Below are 20,477 nucleotides of genomic sequence, written 5' to 3' on the forward strand. Positions count from 1 at the left end.
ACGTTAGGCAGATCGAGGAAAGCTGGTGATACGCTGGCGTTTAACAAGAGCGTGAGCCCAGACTCGCTGGAATAACCAGACTTCTTACGTACGTTAGGCAGATCGAGGAAAGCTGGTGATACGCTGGCGTTTAACAAGAGTGTGAGCCTAGACTCGCTGGAATAACCAGACTTCTTACCTACGTTGGGCATATCGGAAAGCTGGTGATACGCTGGCGTTTAATGAGAGCGTGAGCCTAGACTCGCAGGAATAACCAGACTTCTTACGTACGTTAGGCAGATCAGAAAGCTGGTGATACGCTGGCGTTTAACAAGAGCATGAGCCCAGACTCGCAGGAATAACCAGACTTCTTACGTACGTTAGGCAGATTGGAAAGCTGGTGATACACTGGCGTTTAACGAGAGCGTGAGCCCAGACTCGCTGGAATAACCAGACTTCTTACCTACGTTAGGCAGATCGAGGAAAGCTGGTGATACGCTGGCGTTTAACGAGAGCGTGAGACCAGGCTCGCTGGAATAACCAGACTTCTTACGTACGTTAGGCAGATCGAGGAAAGCTGGTGATACGCTGGCGTTTAACGAGAGCGTGAGCCCAGACTCGCTGGAATAACTAGACTTCTTACGTACGTTAGGCAGATCGAGGAAAGCTGGTGATACGCTGGCGTTTAACAAGAGCGTGAGCCCAGACTCGCTGGAACAACCAGACTTCTTACGTACGTTAGGCAGATCGAGGAAAGCTGGTGATACGCTGGCGTTTAACAAGAGCGTGAGCCCAGACTCGCTGGAATAACAAGACTTCTTACGTACGTTAGGCAGATCGAGGAAAGCTGGTGATACGCTGGCGTTTAACAAGAGCGTGAGCTCAGACTCGCTGGAATAACCAGACTTCTTACGTATGTTAGGCAGATCGAGGAAAGCTGGTGATACGCTGGCGTTTAACAAGAGCGTGAGCCCAGACTCGCTGGAATAACCAGACTTCTTACGTACGTTAGGCAGATCGAGGAAAGCTGGTGATACGCTGGCGTTTAACGAGAGCGTGAGCCCAGACTCGCTGGAATAACTAGACTTCTTACGTACGTTAGGCAGATCGAGGAAAGCTGGTGATACGCTGGCGTTTAACAAGAGCGTGAGCCCAGACTCGCTGGAACAACCAGACTTCTTACGTACGTTAGGCAGATCGAGGAAAGCTGGTGATACGCTGGCGTTTAACGAGAGCATGAGCCCAGACCCGCTGGAATAACTAGACTTCTTACGTACGTTAGGCAGATCGAGGAAAGCTGGTGATACGCTGGCGTTTAACAAGAGCGTGAGCCCAGACTCGCTGGAACAACCAGACTTCTTACGTACGTTAGGCAGATCAGAAAGCTGGTGATACGCTGGTGTTTAACGAGAGCTTGAGCCCAGACTCGCAGGAATAACCAGACTTCTTACGTACGTTAGGCAGATCGAGGAAAGCTGGTGATACGCTGGCGTTTAACAAGAGCGTGAGCCCAGACTCGCTGGAATAACCAGACTTCTTACGTACGTTAGGCAGATCGAGGAAAGCTGGTGATACGCTGGCGTTTAACAAGAGCGTGAGCCCAGACTCGCAGGAATAACCAGACTTCTTACCTACGTTAGGCAGATCGGGAAGCTGGTGATACGCTGGCGTTTAACGAGAGCGGGAGCCCAACCTTGCAGGAATAACCAGACTTCTTATGTACGTTAGGCAGATCGGAAAGCTGGTGATACGCTGGTGTTTAACAAGAGCGTGAACCCAGACTCGCTGGAATAACCAGACTTCTTACGTACGTTAGGCAGATCGAGGAAAGCTGGTGATACGCTGGCGTTTAACAAGAGCGTGAGCCCAGACTCGCTGGAATAACCAGACTTCTTACGTACGTTAGGCAGATCGAGGAAAGCTGGTGATACGCTGGCGTTTAACAAGAGTGTGAGCCTAGACTCGCTGGAATAACCAGACTTCTTACCTACGTTGGGCATATCGGAAAGCTGGTGATACGCTGGCGTTTAATGAGAGCGTGAGCCTAGACTCGCAGGAATAACCAGACTTCTTACGTACGTTAGGCAGATCAGAAAGCTGGTGATACGCTGGCGTTTAACAAGAGCATGAGCCCAGACTCGCAGGAATAACCAGACTTCTTACGTACGTTAGGCAGATTGGAAAGCTGGTGATACACTGGCGTTTAACGAGAGCGTGAGCCCAGACTCGCTGGAATAACCAGACTTCTTACCTACGTTAGGCAGATCGAGGAAAGCTGGTGATACGCTGGCGTTTAACGAGAGCGTGAGACCAGGCTCGCTGGAATAACCAGACTTCTTACGTACGTTAGGCAGATCGAGGAAAGCTGGTGATACGCTGGCGTTTAACAAGAGCGTGAGCCCAGACTCGCTGGAATAACCAGACTTCTTACGTACGTTAGGCAGATCGAGGAAAGCTGGTGATACGCTGGCGTTTAACGAGAGCGGGAGCCTAACCTCGCAGGAGTAACCAGACGTCTTACGTACGTTAGGCAGATCGAGGAAAACTGGTGATACGCTGGCGTTTAACGAGAGCGTGAGTCCAGACTCGCAGGAATAGCCAGACTTCTTACCTACGTTAGGCAGAGCTCGGAAAGCTGGTGATACGCTGGCGTTTAACAAGAGCGTGAGCCCAGCCTCGCAGGAATAACCAGACTTCTTACCTACGTTAGGCAGATCGGAAAGCTGGTGATACGCTGGCGTTTAACGAGAACGTGAGCCCAGACTCGCTGGAATAACCAGACTTCTTACCTACGTTAGGCAGATCGAGGAAAGCTGGTGATACGCTGGCGTTTAACGAGAGCGTGAGACCAGGCTCGCTGGAATAACCAGACTTCTTACGTACGTTAGGCAGATCGAGGAAAGCTGGTGATACGCTGGCGTTTAACAAGAGCGTGAGCCCAGACTCGCTGGAATAACCAGACTTCTTACGTACGTTAGGCAGATCGAGGAAAGCTGGTAATACGCTGGCGTTTAACAAGAGCGTGAGCCCAGACTCGCTGGAATAACCAGACTTCTTACGTACGTTAGGCAGATCGAGGAAAGCTGGTGATACGCTGGCGTTTAACAAGAGCGTGAGCTCAGACTCGCTGGAATAACCAGACTTCTTACGTATGTTAGGCAGATCGAGGAAAGCTGGTGATACGCTGGCGTTTAACAAGAGCGTGAGCCCAGACTCGCTGGAATAACCAGACTTCTTACGTACGTTAGGCAGATCGAGGAAAGCTGGTGATACGCTGGCGTTTAACGAGAGCGTGAGCCCAGACTCGCTGGAATAACTAGACTTCTTACGTACGTTAGGCAGATCGAGGAAAGCTGGTGATACGCTGGCGTTTAACAAGAGCGTGAGCCCAGACTCGCTGGAACAACCAGACTTCTTACGTACGTTAGGCAGATCGAGGAAAGCTGGTGATACGCTGGCGTTTAACGAGAGCATGAGCCCAGACCCGCTGGAATAACTAGACTTCTTACGTACGTTAGGCAGATCGAGGAAAGCTGGTGATACGCTGGCGTTTAACAAGAGCGTGAGCCCAGACTCGCTGGAACAACCAGACTTCTTACGTACGTTAGGCAGATCAGAAAGCTGGTGATACGCTGGTGTTTAACGAGAGCTTGAGCCCAGACTCGCAGGAATAACCAGACTTCTTACGTACGTTAGGCAGATCGAGGAAAGCTGGTGATACGCTGGCGTTTAACAAGAGCGTGAGCCCAGACTCGCTGGAATAACCAGACTTCTTACGTACGTTAGGCAGATCGAGGAAAGCTGGTGATACGCTGGCGTTTAACAAGAGCGTGAGCCCAGACTCGCAGGAATAACCAGACTTCTTACCTACGTTAGGCAGATCGGGAAGCTGGTGATACGCTGGCGTTTAACGAGAGCGGGAGCCCAACCTTGCAGGAATAACCAGACTTCTTATGTACGTTAGGCAGATCGGAAAGCTGGTGATACGCTGGTGTTTAACAAGAGCGTGAACCCAGACTCGCTGGAATAACCAGACTTCTTACGTACGTTAGGCAGATCGAGGAAAGCTGGTGATACGCTGGCGTTTAACAAGAGCGTGAGCCCAGACTCGCTGGAATAACCAGACTTCTTACGTACGTTTGGCAGATCGAGGAAAGCTGGTGATACGCTGGCGTTTAACAAGAGTGTGAGCCTAGACTCGCTGGAATAACCAGACTTCTTACCTACGTTGGGCATATCGGAAAGCTGGTGATACGCTGGCGTTTAATGAGAGCGTGAGCCTAGACTCGCAGGAATAACCAGACTTCTTACGTACGTTAGGCAGATCAGAAAGCTGGTGATACGCTGGCGTTTAACAAGAGCATGAGCCCAGACTCGCAGGAATAACCAGACTTCTTACGTACGTTAGGCAGATTGGAAAGCTGGTGATACACTGGCGTTTAACGAGAGCGTGAGCCCAGACTCGCTGGAATAACCAGACTTCTTACGTACGTTAGGCAGATCGGAAAGCTGGTGATACGCTGGCGTTTAACGAGAGCGTGAGCCCAGACTCGCTGGAATAACCAGACTTCTTACGTACGTTAGGCAGATCGGAAAGCTGGTGATACGCTGGCGTTTAACGAGAGCGTGAGCCCAGACTCGCTGGAATAACCAGACTTCTTACGTACGTTAGGCAGATCGGAAAGCTGGTGATACGCTGGCGTTTAACGAGAGCGTGATCCCAGACTCGCTGGAATAACCAGACTTCTTACGTACGTTAGGCAGATCGGAAAGCTGGTGATACGCTGGCGTTTAACGAGAGCGTGAGCCCAGACTCGCTGGAATAACCAGACTTCTTACGTACGTTAGGCAGATCGGAAAGCTGGTGATACGCTGGCGTTTAACGAGAGCGTGAGCCCAGACTCGCAGGAATAACCAGACTTCTTACCTACGTTAGGCAGATCGAGGAAAAGATAAAAATGTGCTGAAAAATCATTGTTCCATATTTATTTATTTGTCTGTAATGTCTGAATCACACCAGGAACAAGCATGCCATTAGTGTGGTCAGACTTTAGGGTGTGCACACAAGTCCAATTTTGGTTGGCCAATGATAGGTTTGCAGTTGGACCCCATTAATGATCTCACATCCTGTATGAACAGTGCTCAACTCTATACCTCGCCCCCTCCTCTTTCCTGTCCCGTCTGCTTCTCTTCCCCGCTGCATCCTCTCCTCTTCTCCACCCCATCCCCTCCTCTTCCCCGCCCCATTCCCTCCTCTTCCCCACCCCATTCCCGCCTCTTACCTGTCCCGTCCCCTCCCCTTACCTGTCTCGTCCCCTCCTCCTCCCCTGCCCCATCCTCTCCTCTTACCTGTCCCGTCTCCTCCTCCCTTGCCCCATCCTCTCCTCTTCTCCCTCCCATCCTCTCCTCTTCCCCCGCCCTATGCCCTCCTCTTCCCCGTCCCATTCCCTCCTCTTCCCCGCCCGATCCCCTCCTCTTCCTCTGCCCTATGCCCTTTTCTTCTCCATCCCCTCCTCTTCCCCAGCCCTATTCATTCCTCTCAGTTGTTCAGGGATTTGGGAGATTGATGATCCTGACACTCCCTGGTATATCTCTAGAGGTAGCACTGGTTGGGGACCTGACTCAGGGAGGACGGCTCCGGTCACTGAGCTCAGTTCTTGCTGACATTTCTCTGTCTTCTCCCGCAGATAGTGCAGTGTTCAATCCGGAACTTGCCTTGTGGATCAAGCAGGAAGATGCGATTAGACTGGAGCAGCCCTCCTGCTCTTCATCAGAGAAAGATGACAGACCGCCACCGACTGGGGAAGGTGAGTGACTGCAAAATGTGACCAGCCTCAGAGTGCTGCCTTACTGACTCGCCTGAGGCCAGAGATTGGGGGGAGGGGTGTTGATAGGACTGGCCATCGGTTATCTGTTAACTGGTCAATTTACCCAGCTGCTGGTTAATTGATTGGCAGTACCGGGGGTCAGAGTATTCCCTCCTGCACATTTGTACATTTGATTGGGGAGGTGTCTGTGTAGATTAATAAGAAGACTAGAGAGATCTGGTCTCAGGACAGATCCTTGTGGCACACACCACAAATTAATGGCAGTGCATTATAGGGGTATTTACGACTTATGGCCTTGGTATTGGTTGCCCACCACTATTAATAAAAAGACTTACAAAAGGTCTGGTGTCTGGACAGATCCTCGTGAAGACACAACACCACAAACTAATAGCAGTGTCTAATGTTTCATGGCTCTGGTGTTGGTTCCACAGCACCATTAATGAGAAGACTTGGAAAGGTCTGGCCTGAAGACCGATCCTTGTGGCACCACTGCAGACTTCTTTACATTATTAATATTTTCTGTTTCCAAGTTTTCATAGTATCCATTTTATATTCCATTATGGCTATCTTGTTGTTATACAGAGGAGAACACTTACCAAGCAAGGCAGGGGTAGGCTCAACAGCTTACATTTTGTGGTACCACTTGTGTTGTACCGCACAAAACCTTACGACCATTGATTCCCGTTCTTTACGCTACCCACTTGATGAAGATTGACCACCATGCTCGAATGTACTTTTCATTGATGGCATGTCTGAAATCAATTGGGATTTTATCGCTCGGTTTTGTTGGGATCAGTAGATGACCTGCAAATTTGAGCTGAGTGACCAAATTTGCTAGAAATGTCCATCACAGTGCATGCCGATGGCTACAAGCCCTTACCACCTTATAACAGCCAATTCTACAAAATGTGGTACCTCTCTGCAGACATATTGGGTCAGTGGCCATTTCCCAAAGATGTGGTGGCTTGTGGTCTGTCTAATTTTAGATCCTACGACCCAATGATGAGGGATATGGAAACAGATTAAGAGATCTTTTGGAAGCCCAGTCAGTTCCGCCAAGAATGACATTCATAAATGTTCTTTCTCAGATGTTGACATGTTCTTGATGGGCAAACATTCTCGTAATGCTATCATCACTTATGGACTGTTAGTTGTCGAGATTTAGCTTGTCTTACTTACTGCTTCTGCTCGACTACGGAATACAGATCTGTAACAAACTTCTGAGCTGTGAATAGTATTATGCTACAACTTTGGGGCAACGTGGTTGAACTGATTTTTGTAGAATTGGGTTCCAGTTCGTCTTCAGTTGTAGGTCACTTTCAGAGATAGTCAAGTTCTGAGGAATTGTGGATTTCTGGCTTGCCTACAGTTTGAGTTCGGATCCATCGTTGGCTCATCTTCAGCCCTAGATCTGTAACTTGTGTCCATTCTACGAATCATGTGACAGGATGTGATAAACTCAGACCTGACAGCCCTTGCCAACGTTATTGAGTTGTGTCTTTGTAGAGCTATAAGGTTCTTGCTTGTTTCCAGCTTTGGATTGGATACAGCTTTGGCTCACCTTCAGCGCACAGACCTGTAACCTGGTTCCTTCCTGTCCCTTCCAGCACCAAGCCGGCCAAACTGCAGTGGAGGGACGTGGCAGCTACGGACCAGAAGCCTTCCAGAGATTTCCCAAGACAAACCAACCGTTCACAGACGCAACGGACTAAAGCTGCGAGACAAGATCCTGGTGCTTTGTGCCTATGAGAACAAGAAGTCTGTGGGAGCTTTGGCCACACAATTTGGAGTCAGCCGTGCCCAGATTGTTCAGATCCTAAAGCGCCGTGAAGAACTGCTAGATGCTTTGCAGAACAACGTTAATGGAGACCGCATTCGGCGGAGGAGGAGGACGACAAATGACCGTGTAAATGAGGCTGTGTGGGAGTGGCTTCGTTCAGTTCGCGGCGCTGACGTCACCCTATCTGGCCGGATAATCCGGGAAAAAGCATTACAGATCGCCCAAGGAATGGACATCCAAAATTTCAAGGCCTCCAATGGATGGCTGGACAGTTTCAAGAAAGCCCACAACATCCAACTTGGCTCTCCTGCATGCCCAACGCTGGCATTTGGGGAGGACCAGGTGGACGAGTGGCTCTGAGGCCTTACTGTAGCAAACACTTTGCCACCAACCACCTGCTAGAGGCCTCAGTGTTCTGATAGGAAGAGCGCTCTTCTGGTGAAGGACATTTGACTATCAGTATGTCGATTGTTGGATTTATTTAATTTACTGTTGAAGTGTCTGTTTTTTGTGGTCATTTGTTCACTGTAACAAAATGCTGTGGAATTTGGAATGGATCTCATCTTATGTGGAACATGTTTGGTCTCTCATCTGTTGGCTGAAAGGAGTGTAAAGGTCCCCTGTATCTTGGCTTCTGTTGTCCGGAAGTATTGAGTTATGAGGTGAGAGCCAAGTTCTGGACTTTGTTTCTGGGGATCATCTCAATGGAGCACATGACATAAAGGTGATCTCCCCAGGCTCTTAATTTTGGTGAGCACCCGACTGTCATTCGCTCGCCTCCTCATCATCCTTGTAGGCTGTAAGCTGAGTTGTGCCGGACCTGCATTCCCCCATCTCCACCCACCCGGCTACTTTTTCATGCCACCCAGCGGGAAAACACGTCTGGGGAGAACACTGGCCTCACCATTTCTTGCCCGGCCCAACTATCCAGAAGGGGTTGTCTGCAGATGAAAGGGCTTCATTGCCTGTTCACTTGTTGCTGATCTCACTGACCAGAATAACACTTGTATGGCTCTACAAGAGCTTTCTACTCACGTAACAGAGTTTTCATTCCAAGTAGTAATTTACCTGGAGAATTTCTTGGCCTCTTCCAGCAGAGAACCCAGCTGCAGCTGCCTAACATCCCGAGTAGAGCCTGATACACGCATCCAATTTTAATTGGGCAATTCTACCACTTCCATGTACTTTGATAGCTCATCTACACCATCTGTTTATTGTATTCAAAATCTGTTGGCCTCCATGCTGCATGGAAATTGGTCAGTGATTGGCCATTCAAAATTGGATGTGTGAACCAGGCTTTGCCTTTCGATGTAAAGCAATGGGCGTTAGGGCTGTGGGCTTTGCTTCAGGGCTGGATTTTATGATGCTTCATCATTCAAAATGGACTTCAAGATCAGTTCCCCTGACAAAGACAATCCCACACGTATCGTTTTAGTTTTCCCATCTGACGTTGTTGTTTTGAGACACCTTCCCATTGTTGGCTTCTATCAGGAAGAGCTGTGAATGTAACAGAGCTGAATGCTGGAACTTCCATGTCCCTCTAGAACTTGTTCCTGTAAGCCTGGAGGCTGAAATATCCCTTCACTGTGTGAAAACAAGTCTGATATAACCTGACAACCCTAATGCCCGGTAATCGCCATGCAATTTTCTCATCAGGTCGATGTTCTGATAGTTTCCAGCGTGTCCAATCTGCTTCTGATTGAGAGAGGGGTCGATTTTTTGCAGCACTGATCTCAAAATACATCTCTTTTTCAATCGGAACGAACATGCTGACTTATAGAACACTGGGAAATCTCCCATCGATTCCACGGGACAATTGCATGGTGTGTACCAGGCATAAGGGTTGCGAACACACATGCAAATTTTGACTGGCCAGTGATAGTGGATTAGACCAGGTGTGGAAATGAGTAGCAAGGGCTCCCGCTCCGAGCAGCTACTTCCTCCAGACTTCAGTGATGGAACTGGTGATGTCAAGGCGACACACAAGGGGGGGGAGAGTAAGGGAGGAGGATTATAGTGCCCCCCGGCACGGATTGGTGCTGGCAGATTAAGGTGAGAGAGGCAGCAATTAGAACTGTCTCCCTCACCTCTGTCACTAGTTTCATTAGGTTGACCGAGTGACGAGACTGCTTCAAGCCCACACTGAACCTTAAAGGAGTACTGTAGGGGGAAAATGAGTTGAACTTACCCTGGGCTTCTAATGGTCCCCCGCAGACCTCCTGTGCCCGTGCAGTCACTCACCGATGCTCCGCCCCCCCGCAGACATCCTGTGCCCGCGCAGTCACTCACCGATGCTCCGGCCCAGCCTCCGGTTCACTTCTGGAATTTCAGACTTTAAAGTCAGAAAACCACTGCGCCTGCATTGCCGTGTCCTCGCTCCCACTGACATCACCAGGAGTGTATAGCACAAGCCCAGTATGGTCTGTGCCTGCGCAGTACACTCCTGGTGACATCAGGGGAAGCGAGGACACGGCAACGCAGGCGCAGTGGTTTTCTGACTTTAAAGTCTGAAATTCCAGAAGTGAACCGGAGGCGGGGCCGGAGCATCGGTGAGTGACTGCGCGGGCACAGGATGTCTGCAGGGGGCGGAGCATCGGTGAGTGACTGCGCGGGCACAGGATGTCTGCAGGGGGCGGAGCATCGGTGAGTGGCTGCGCGGGTACAGGATGCCTGCGGGGGACAGTTTGAAGCCCCGGGTAACTTCAACTCTTTTCCCCCCTACCCCCCTACAGTGTTCCTTTAAAAGGGGACACATGAAGTGTTTTTATTGTCTTCCTTTTTTTATTTTTGTTGACTTATTTGTTAATGTGTTGTATTATTTTCATCAGTATTTGTATTAAAGTTGTATTTATTCAAATAAACAGTTTAATCCGGTTCACAATGACACGCTCAGCTTTCCTCATAAGGTAGCACAGAGGTTTCCACCACATAATAAAGTGAGCAGGACTTCAAGGGGAGGGGCGCATCCCTCTAACGTGAGCAGTTCTGCAGTGCATGTGTGTGTGGCACTCGCTGTAAATGCGGTCATGGCAGTGACCGGGGGGGGGGGGCAGGAAGTGGTCCAGCGGATAGGTGACAATTTACACTGCACATGGGGGGGGGCACTTTACACTTAGGGGGCGACTAGGCAGGCAGCAGAGGCGCCGATCCCAGGTAGATGTCATGTGGAAATCTGTCTGAAATTGGCCTTCAGTGTATGGGCAGCCAGCAGATTTTTTCTCAGATCAGATTGAGACCTGTCTCATTGTCGATCTGGCCAAATACAGCTAAGTCCCCGATATCCGGAACCAGCGGAAATTGCCTGGTGCCGAATACATGATGTGCATGTCAGTCGCTTGAGCAACCAGCCGACAAAGCTCTAACCTCCCCTTTGTGCAAAATAAAATACTCACCGAGTGTCCAGCGTCGTCTTCTAACCCAGCGCCAGGTCACGTGTGTCACGTCTTCTAACCCTCCTGTAGCTCCTAGTGGCTTTCCGAGATCCTCCGAGCATGGACCCCTCCGGTGTGTCACCTGACCTGCGCCAGGTCACGTGTGTCACGTCTTCTAACCCTCCTGTAGCTCCTAGTGGCTTTCCAAGGTCCTCCCAGCATGGACCCTGCGGTGTGTCACCTGACCTGCGTCGGGTCACGTGTGTCACGTCTTCTAACCCTCCTGTAGCTCCTAGTGGCTTTCAGAGGTCCTCCGAGCATGGACCCCTCCGGTGTGTCACCTGACCTGCGCCGGGTCACATGTGTCACGTTTTCTAACCCTCCTGTAGCTCCTAGTGGCTTTTCGAGGTCCTCCGAGCATGGACCCCTCCGGTGTGTCTCCTGACCAGCGCCAGGTCACGTGTGTCACGTCTTCTAACCCTCCTGTAGCTCCTAGTGGCTTTCCGAGGTCCTCCGAGCATGGACCCCTCCGGTATGTCACCTGACCTGCGCCAGGTCACGTGTGTCACGTCTTCTAACCCTCCTGTAGCTCCTAGTGGCTTTCCAAGGTCCTCCCAGCATGGACCCCTCCAGTGTGTCACCTGACCTGCGCCGTGTGTCACGTCTTCTAACCCTCCTGTAGCTCCTAGTGGCTTTTCCCGAGGTCCTCCGAGCATGGATGCCTCCGGTGTGTCATCTGACCTGCGCCAGGTCACGTGTGTCACGTCTTCTAACCTTCCTGTAGCTCCTAGTGGCTTTCCGAGGTCCTCCCAGCATGGACCCCTCCAGTGTGTCACCTGACCTGCGCCGTGTGTCACGTCTTCTAACCCTCCTGTAGCTCCTAGTGGCTTTTCCCGAGGTCCTCCGAGCATGAATGCCTCCGGTGTGTCATCTGACCTGCGCCAGGTCACGTGTGTCACGTCTTCTAACCTTCCTGTAGCTCCTAGTGGCTTTCCGAGGTCCTCCGAGCATGGATCCCTCCAGTGTGTCACCTGACCTGCGCCGGGTCACGTGTGTCACGTCTTCTAGCCTTCCTGTAGCTCCTAGTGGCTTTCCGAGGTCCTCCGAGCATGGACCCCTCCGGTGTGTCACCTGGCCTGCGCCGGGTCACGTGTGTCACGTCTTCTAACCCTCCTGTAGCTCCTAGTGGCTTTCCGTGGTCCTCCCAGCATGGATGCCTCTGGTGTGTCACCTGACCTGCGCCGGGTCACGTGTGTCACGTCTTCTAACCCCCCTGTAGCTCCTAGTGGCTTTCCAAGGTCCTCCGAGCATGGACCCCTCCGGTGTGTCACCTGAACTGCACCGGGTCACGTGTGTCACGTCTTCTAACCCTCCTGTAGCTCCTAGTGGCTTTCCAAGGTCCTATGAGCATGGACCCCTCCGGTGTGTCACCTGACCTGCGCCAGGTCACGTGTGTCACGTCTTCTAACCCTCCTGTAGCTCCTAGTAGCCTTCCGAGGTCCTCCCAGCATGGACCCCTCCGGTGTGTCACCTGACCTGCGCCGGGTCACGTGTGTCACGTCTTCTAACCCTCCTGTAGCTCCTAGTGGCTTTCCGTGGTCCTCCCAGCATGGATGCCTCTGGTGTGTCACCTGACCTGCGCCGGGTCACGTGTGTCACGTCTTCTAACCCCCCTGTAGCTCCTAGTGGCTTTCCAAGGTCCTCCGAGCATGGACCCCTCCGGTGTGTCACCTGAACTGTGCCGGGTCAAGTGTGTCACGTCTTCTAACCCTCCTGTAGCTCCTAGTGGCTTTCCAAGGTCCTATGAGCATGGACCCCTCTGGTGTGTCACCTGACCTGCGCCAGGTCACGTGTGTCACGTCTTCTAACCCTCCTGTAGCTCCTAGTGGCTTTCCAAGGTCCTCCCAGCATGGACCCCTCCAGTGTGTCACCTGACCTGCGCCGGGTCACGTGTGTCACATCTTCTAACCCTTCTGTAGCTCCTAGTGGCTTTCCGAGGTCCTCCGAGCATGGACCCCTCCGGTGTGTCACCTGACCTGCGCCAGGTCACGTGTGTCACGTCTTCTAACCCTCCTGTAGCTCCTAGTGGCTTTTCGAGGTCCTCCGAGCATGGACCCCTCCGGTGTGTCACCTGACCAGCGCCAGGTCACGTGTGTCACGTCTTCTAACCCTCCTGTCGCTCCTAGTGGCTTTCCGAGATCCTCCGAGCATGGACCCCTCCGGTGTGTCACCTGACCTGCGCCAGGTCACGTGTGTCACGTCTTCTAACCCTCCTGTAGCTCCTAGTGGCTTTCCAAGGTCCTCCCAGCATGGACCCCTCCAGTGTGTCACCTGACCTGCGCCGGGTCACGTGTGTCACATCTTCTAACCCTTCTGTAGCTCCTAGTGGCTTTCCGAGGTCCTCCGAGCATGGACCCCTCCGGTGTGTCACCTGACCTGCGCCAGGTCACGTGTGTCACGTCTTCTAACCCTCCTGTAGCTCCTAGTGGCTTTTCGAGGTCCTCCGAGCATGGACCCCTCCGGTGTGTCACCTGACCTGCGCCGGGTCACATGTGTCACGTCTTCTAACCCTCCTGTAGCTCCTAGTGGCTTTTCGAGGTCCTCCGAGCATGGACCCCTCCAGTGTGTCACCTGACCTGCGCCGGGTCACGTGTGTCACATCTTCTAACCCTTCTGTAGCTCCTAGTGGCTTTCCGAGGTCCTCCCAGCATGGACCCCTCCAGTGTGTCACCTGACCTGCGCCGGGTCACGTGTGTCACGTCTTCTAGCCTTCCTGTAGCTCCTAGTGGCTTTCCAAGGTCCTCCGAGCATGGACCCCTCCGGTGTGTCACCTGACCTGCGCCGGGTCACGTGTGTCACATCTTCTAACCCTTCTGTAGCTCCTAGTGGCTTTCCGAGGTCCTCCGAGCATGGACCGCTCCGGTGTGTCACCTGACCAGCGCCAGGTCACGTGTGTCACGTCTTCTAACCCTCCTGTAGCTCCTAGTGGCTTTCCGAGGTCCTCCGGTGTGTCACCTGACCTGCCTTGGGTCATGTGACAGGCCGGGAGTCATACACGGAGGACCTTGGAAAGCCACTAGGAGCTACAGGAAGGCACATGGTGCAGCTCTGCCAGCCGGACCACGAGGCCCCCTCTGTTTCCATAGGATGGAACTGTCATTCACTCGGCTGCAGAACCTAACCTTGCATACAAACACCCACAAACGCACTTAATAAGGTGACCCACTGACTTATACACCACAGAAAGCTGCCTTCTTAAAAAAGAAGGTATTTGCAATAATTCAGGTTGCAGTGAGCATATGAAGTCTCCCATGCAGCATCACTACTGAACAATCAAATCATCCTTTGTTGTCCCTGTAAGCTAGCCACACCTCCAATCCGCTGGAATGCAATGATGTGTCAGCTTGTTAATATTACAGAGCCATAGTAATCCAACATGCATACAGACTGTTTCGGATTGGTTGATCCTCATCAGTGCAGGGCATGGATTAATGTGGCTCTATGGAGTAGGACTTGAAACAAGCAGAGGTACAGACTAAACAGCAAGCTCATGGTGAACCACAACTCCTAGGAGTGTGTGAGGGGCTACAAAGGACCCAAAAGCTTCCTTACTAAAGCTGAACTCCAAGGTGGGCAGGAACACCAGAACTCCAAGGTGGGCGTGAACATGGATACTCTAAGGTGGGCGGGAACACTGGAACTCCATGGTGGGCAGGAGCACCAGAACTCCAAGGTGGGCGGGAACACTGGAACTCCAAGGTGGGTGGGAACACTGCAATTTCAAGGTGGGCGGGAGCACTGGAACTCCAAGGTGGGCGGGAACACTGGAACTCCAAGGCTGATGACAGGGATAATTGAAGTTCTAGGATGGGCAAAACTCAAACTCCAAGGTGAGTGGGAACAGCCAGGAAATATAGTAGAATCACAATCTCCAAGGCAACAGGTGACCCCGATCTGTAGGCACACTTGTACCATAAATACCTACCTTGGGCCAGTGTACATGGCCTTTTACCAACAATCTCCTTGCAATGTGTCATCAGGTGATGCCCCGGCTGTACTACTGAATGGCCAACAGAGGTCAGACTGCATCCATCTGTACTACAGCCGATAATATACAGCCGATAAGAACCTGTACAATCCACCGTCAGTGATGACATTTTCCATAATATGAGCACTTTTTATCATTCTGCTGTCCCCTCCTGTATTTTAGCTTCCTTTAGCCCGTCCATTGCCACAGGAGGAGATGTATAACAGCCATGGCAGGATAAAACCCTCTTTTACTATCATCATATAAACACAGATTGTATTGTCTCAATTTACCTCAGCTAAGCGTGACAGATGTGAACTCTGATCAGATACAGAACAATGTAGCACAGCTAGGAGTCCTAAAGGGAACCTTAACTTTAGTAAAAAAAAGGGGTTAACTTACCCGGTGCTTCTATCAGCCACCTGCAGCTGCCCTGTGCAGGCGCTGCCACTAAGTGTCCCTCCACTCCCCCGCAGCGACCCTGGCGAGTCAACGGGCCACTGCACATGCGCGGCAAGGGTCCTCGATCACGCCCCCATCCCGAGAGCGCTCTGCACATACGCAGTAGAGATTCTTTTTGCATGTGATTAGGAGGTACATGGGCCAGGACCGCATATTCAAGTGACAGGGTTGCAGCAGGGGACCGAAGCATCGCTTTGCCACAGCGCAGGCACAAGGCAGCTGCAGGGGGCTGGTAGAAGCCCCAGGTAAATGAAACTCTTTTTTTTATCTACTGTTAAGGTTCCCTTTAATCTTATAGACAAACACAACTTCTCCCTGATTGTACCCTACTGAGTCTTTCATCGGGTAGGCTTGCTGTAGTAGCATTTGCTGGTTATTTTATTATGTCTTCATTTGTGATCCTTGGTGCTAAGCTCTTCTGTTCCCTCTCACAGTTGTGACCATACATGACCATCCCGTGGAGCCGGTGAAGATCGTGGAAGCTGGGGAGCCACTACCGGAGGTGCTGGTGGGCAGCCTTCTACGGTACTTCGATGAGGAGAAGGAGAGGCAGGCTCAGCTCAGGAGATCATTACCGGCCTTCGATGCTCAATCACCAGCACTGGTGGCATCAGACGATGGTGCTCATCTCTTCTCCATTGACTGGGGTCTACCCACCGTAGCTGGCACTCTTCAGGAAGGGTTGGGCACCAGACGGGTGAAGCAGTACCAGTGTTCACAGTGTGAAAAGTGTTTCCTACGTAGCACTCAGCTGAAGGAGCACCTTCGAACACACTCTGGAGAACGTCCCTACCAGTGTCCAAAATGCCCCAAGAGGTTCAGCAGGAGCACCCAGCTGAAGGACCACCAACGCACCCACACCGGTGAACGACCCTTCCAGTGCAGCGAGTGCGGCAAAACCTTCTCCCACAGCTCGAACCTCATCCACCACCGGCGGACACACAGTGGAGAGAAGCCTCACAAGTGCCACCTGTGCCCCAAAAGCTTTAGCCAGAACTCAGACCTCAACCGACACCAGCGTACCCATATGGCAGGGGACCGTCCCCACCAGTGCACCCGCTGCCATCGGACCTTCATCTACAAATCCCAGCTACGGATGCACAGCCGGGTGCACGTGGTGGAGGATATCCTACGAGGAGTGGAGAAAGGAGCTGAAGATGGGGAGTCCTGGGAGGCTCCTCTACCATGACCATTATTTCACAACACAGACAGTGACACTTACTTCCCAACTCTGGTCAAATCATTTCTTCTGATGGCGCGGGGAAGGGTTAGAATATTTGTATTGTCAACTGTTTCCCCGTTGGAGAGATTTGCCCTCACTTGCTGTCTCTAGGACACAGACCAAAAGTAAAGGAATTTAAAGCTGTATCCCGAACAACAGTCCCATTAGAGATTTACTCCTGACTCCTGTGATAGTTGTGACAGTTAGGAGTTCATCTCACTTTCTCACAGTTGACTGGAAGAGAATGTTAAGCTTCCCAACAGGACACTGGCAGAAGCAAAAACCTGACATAGCCTCGGATTCCTTTATACTAGTTGGCTGGACTGGAGTTGGTCTCTTAATAGAAGCTTATAGTGACAGAGATATGGAGGCTGCCATCTTAATGACCAGATGCGGAGGCCTCAGGCATACTGCCTTGTCTTGGTCAGGTGATCTGACTCCACTGTGAGGCCATTGGCTGCACACTTGTCCCTGTGTTGACTCCACTGCAGAAGGGAAAAGAGTAACACGACAGACATATTTTTAGAAATAAATAAAGACAACCATATTGGTATTCCTCCACTACATCAGTCTTCAGTCACAGTTCAGGTGCAAATACTGCACACATTTCATAGAACAAAATGCTAAAATTCAGGTCCTTATCTAAGAAACTGAAAACAGGAAAATGCCCTCCTCCACTATGAGGCCACACCTCCTCCTCACAATGTATCTTCCTCCACTATGAGGCCACACCTCCTCCTCACAATGTATCTTCCCCCACTATGAGGCCACACCTCCTCCTCACAATGTATCTTCCTCCACTATGAGGCCACACCTCCTCCTTACAATATATCTTCCTCCACTATGAGGCCACACCTCCTCCTCACAATGTATCTTCCCCCTTTACCTCCATTATGAGGCCACACCTCCCCCTCACAATGTATCTTCCTCCACTATCAGGCCACACCTTCTAACAATGTATCTCCCCCCTCTTCCTCCACTATGAGGCCACACCTCCTCCTCACAATGCATTTTCCCCCTTTACCTCCATTATGAGGCCACACCTCCTCACAATGTATCTTCTCTCTCTTCCTTCACTATGAGGCCACACCTCCTCCTCACAATGTATCTTCCTCCACTATCAGGCCACACCTCCTCACAATGTATCTTCCTCCACTATGAGGCCACACCTCCTCACAATATCTTCCCCCTTTACCTCCATTATGAGGCCACACCTCCTCCTCACAATGTATCTTCCTCCATTATGAGGCCACACCTCCTCACAATGTATCTTCCCCCACTATGAGGCCACACCTCCTCCTCACAATGTATCTTCCTCCATTATGAGGCCACACCTCCTCCTCACAATGTATCTTCCCCCTTTACCTCCATTATGAGGCCACACCTCTTCCTCACAATGTATCTTCCCCCATTACCTCCATTATGAGGCCACACCTCCTCACAATGTATCTTCCTCTTTTACCTCCATTATGAGGCCACACCTCCTCCTCACAATGTATCTTCCCCCATTACCTCCATTATGAGGCCACACCTCCTCACAATGTATCTTCCTCTTTTACCTCCATTATGAGGCCACACCTCCTCCTCACAATGTATCTTCCCCCTTTACCTCCATTATGAGGCCACACCTCCTCCTCACAATGTATCTTCCCCTTTACCTCCATTATGAGGCCACACCTCCTCCTCACAATGTATCTTCTCTCTCTTCCTCCGCTGTGAGGCCACACCTCCTCCTTACAACATACAGTCACCTTTCCACACCCTTCCTCCACAATGAGGCCACACCTCCTCACAGCATGCAATCATCTCCTTAACATCTTCCCTTGCCTCCACTATGAGGCCACACCTTCTCTTTACAACGTACAGTCGCCTGCTTACCCCACAACCTTACTCCAGTGTGAGACCACACCTCCTCCTCATAAAGTATAGTCACCTGTTTCTCCCCTCCTCCACTATTAGGCCACACCTCCCCTCACAACCTACAGCCACCTCCTTACCCCCTCCTCCACTATTAGGCCACACCTCACAATGTGCAGTGGCTTGTTCCCCCACCCTCTTCCGGCCACACCTCACAATGTACAGTTGCCTACCTACCCCCTTTTCCACTATGAGGCTACACCTCACAACGTACATTCACCTGCTTATCATGCCACCTTTTTTTCACTATGAGGCCACACCTCCTCACAAAGTACAGTCAGCTTTTTCCCTCCTCCTTCACTGAGGCCACACCTCCTCACAACGTACCCGCTTCCTCCACTATGAGGGCACACCTCCTCCAACCCATAGAGTCCTAGTACTTCCACCATGAGGCCACACCTCCCTACTGTTGGCAGCTGTCATAGGCTGTGTCTCTGAGTAACCCTTCCCTCCCGGCATGCTTGTTGTGAGGAGGCAGCTGTAGGTCGCTGAGGGGTTCAGATAATAAGTGATATACTAAGCACTGAGCCAGGCAGAACTCTGCAGAACTGGCGTTTGATTGACTTAGTTGTAAGCTGCATGAAATGTGCACCAGTCAGAAATGCACTTGTCATTGATCCGCTGTGCTGAGGAGGAGATGAGTATCTGTGCGTTGGAGCAGCAGCTATTTCCTGATTTGCTATTAAACAAAAGGTACTATATTTTATTTTCATTTTTTACAAAACTTTGTATGCCTAATTCCTGTAAAGTCATGCTCTGTGCCTGGACTGGGACCGCCTTAGTTTGTGTGTGTGATTGTGTAAAACACTACAGCCTTGCCTGGGATGGGCACACGTTTTTGGGGCGCCCACCATTGTTACAGCTCTGACCTCCTCTACTTCCTGGTTCTGTGGATTAGGCCTCTCTCTGCTGTGTCAGCTGCTCTGAAAGCAGGAAGCTTCCATGAAAGCAGGAAGTAGACGCACTGCTGATTGACGGCGGACACCGGAGGAGGCCAGAAGTCATGGACAGGTGAGACTTTTATACAGCACACAGGCCATGGCAGAAAATATCTGCTGCTGAGTGTATGTGCAAACAACAGATCTCTATAACTCGACAAGAGGAAGAAACCCGCTTAAACGTACTGAAATCAAAAGTCCGATTGTAGGTATGAGTGAGCTGATTGGTATGAATGACGTGATTTGGCGAGCCTGTCCGCTCGCTGACTCCGTAGCAAGGTGGTGTGGTTGTTAGTGTTCTTTGTTTGCGGTGCGAATGTTCCAGGTTGAAATCTTGGCCTAAACTGCTTCTTTTTTTATTAAACACGGTTTTGTGGCTCACAGTTCACTTCATCAGGTAAAACATGCAGAAGGACCGTCTCAATCCATGGAATTTCCTCAATTTAAAAAGTGTATCATCTTCCTTCCTTTGCTCAAAATAGTCACAGTTTTGTTAGTTTGTAACAAAACTAACATTAGTTATTGGTTATTATTAACATTATAGGTAAAAAGAAAAAGGTTCATGACAACAGTTTGGGTTAATGAATATATAAAGAGAAGTGCGCCCTCTACGTATCCCTCCAGCAGCCGCCAGAGAGATGTGTAGAGGGAGCACTTCTCTTGCGCAGACTGGCTGAAGTTACTGGACCCAATACCGGAGCACATGTGCCCCTGCTAAAACGCCGCTATCCCGCGGCTTAACTGGGGTCCCTGTCCCCCCAAATCCCCTCCGTAATGCGGGGGAGCGCTTCCGCATTGGGGCAGGGCTAACCGCCGCAGCCCTGCCCCACGCGCGTCTGTCAGCGAGTATCTCCGCCTCTCCCCGCCCCTCTCAGTCTTCCTTCACTGAGAGGGGCGGTGGAGAGGCGGTGATGCGCGTCTGATAGACGCGCTGGGAGGCAGGGCTGCAGCCG

At 51.2% G+C, this 20,477-nt stretch overlaps 1 protein-coding gene across 2 annotated transcripts in view; it reads left to right on the forward strand.

The window, feature by feature from the left end:
- Window positions 1–19,310, forward strand: part of LOC137571126 (zinc finger protein 12-like) — a 35,220-nt gene extending 15,910 nt beyond the window's left edge. The window contains exons 5-6 of one of the 2 annotated variants that reach the window (XM_068279850.1): window positions 5,667–5,786; window positions 15,882–19,310. In XM_068279850.1, the coding sequence (XP_068135951.1) occupies window positions 5,667–5,786; window positions 15,882–16,636 (875 nt within the window). In that variant the 3' untranslated portion in view covers window positions 16,637–19,310. Of the gene's footprint in view, window positions 1–5,666; window positions 5,787–7,414; window positions 8,162–15,881 lie in introns of those variants that run through there. The other variant, XM_068279851.1, reaches the window with a different exon arrangement.
- The last annotated feature ends 1,167 nt before the right edge of the window (window positions 19,311–20,477 follow it).

This window comes from Hyperolius riggenbachi, chromosome 4 (assembly GCF_040937935.1).
Source record: "Hyperolius riggenbachi isolate aHypRig1 chromosome 4, aHypRig1.pri, whole genome shotgun sequence".
Taxonomy (NCBI): Eukaryota; Metazoa; Chordata; class Amphibia; order Anura; family Hyperoliidae; genus Hyperolius; species Hyperolius riggenbachi.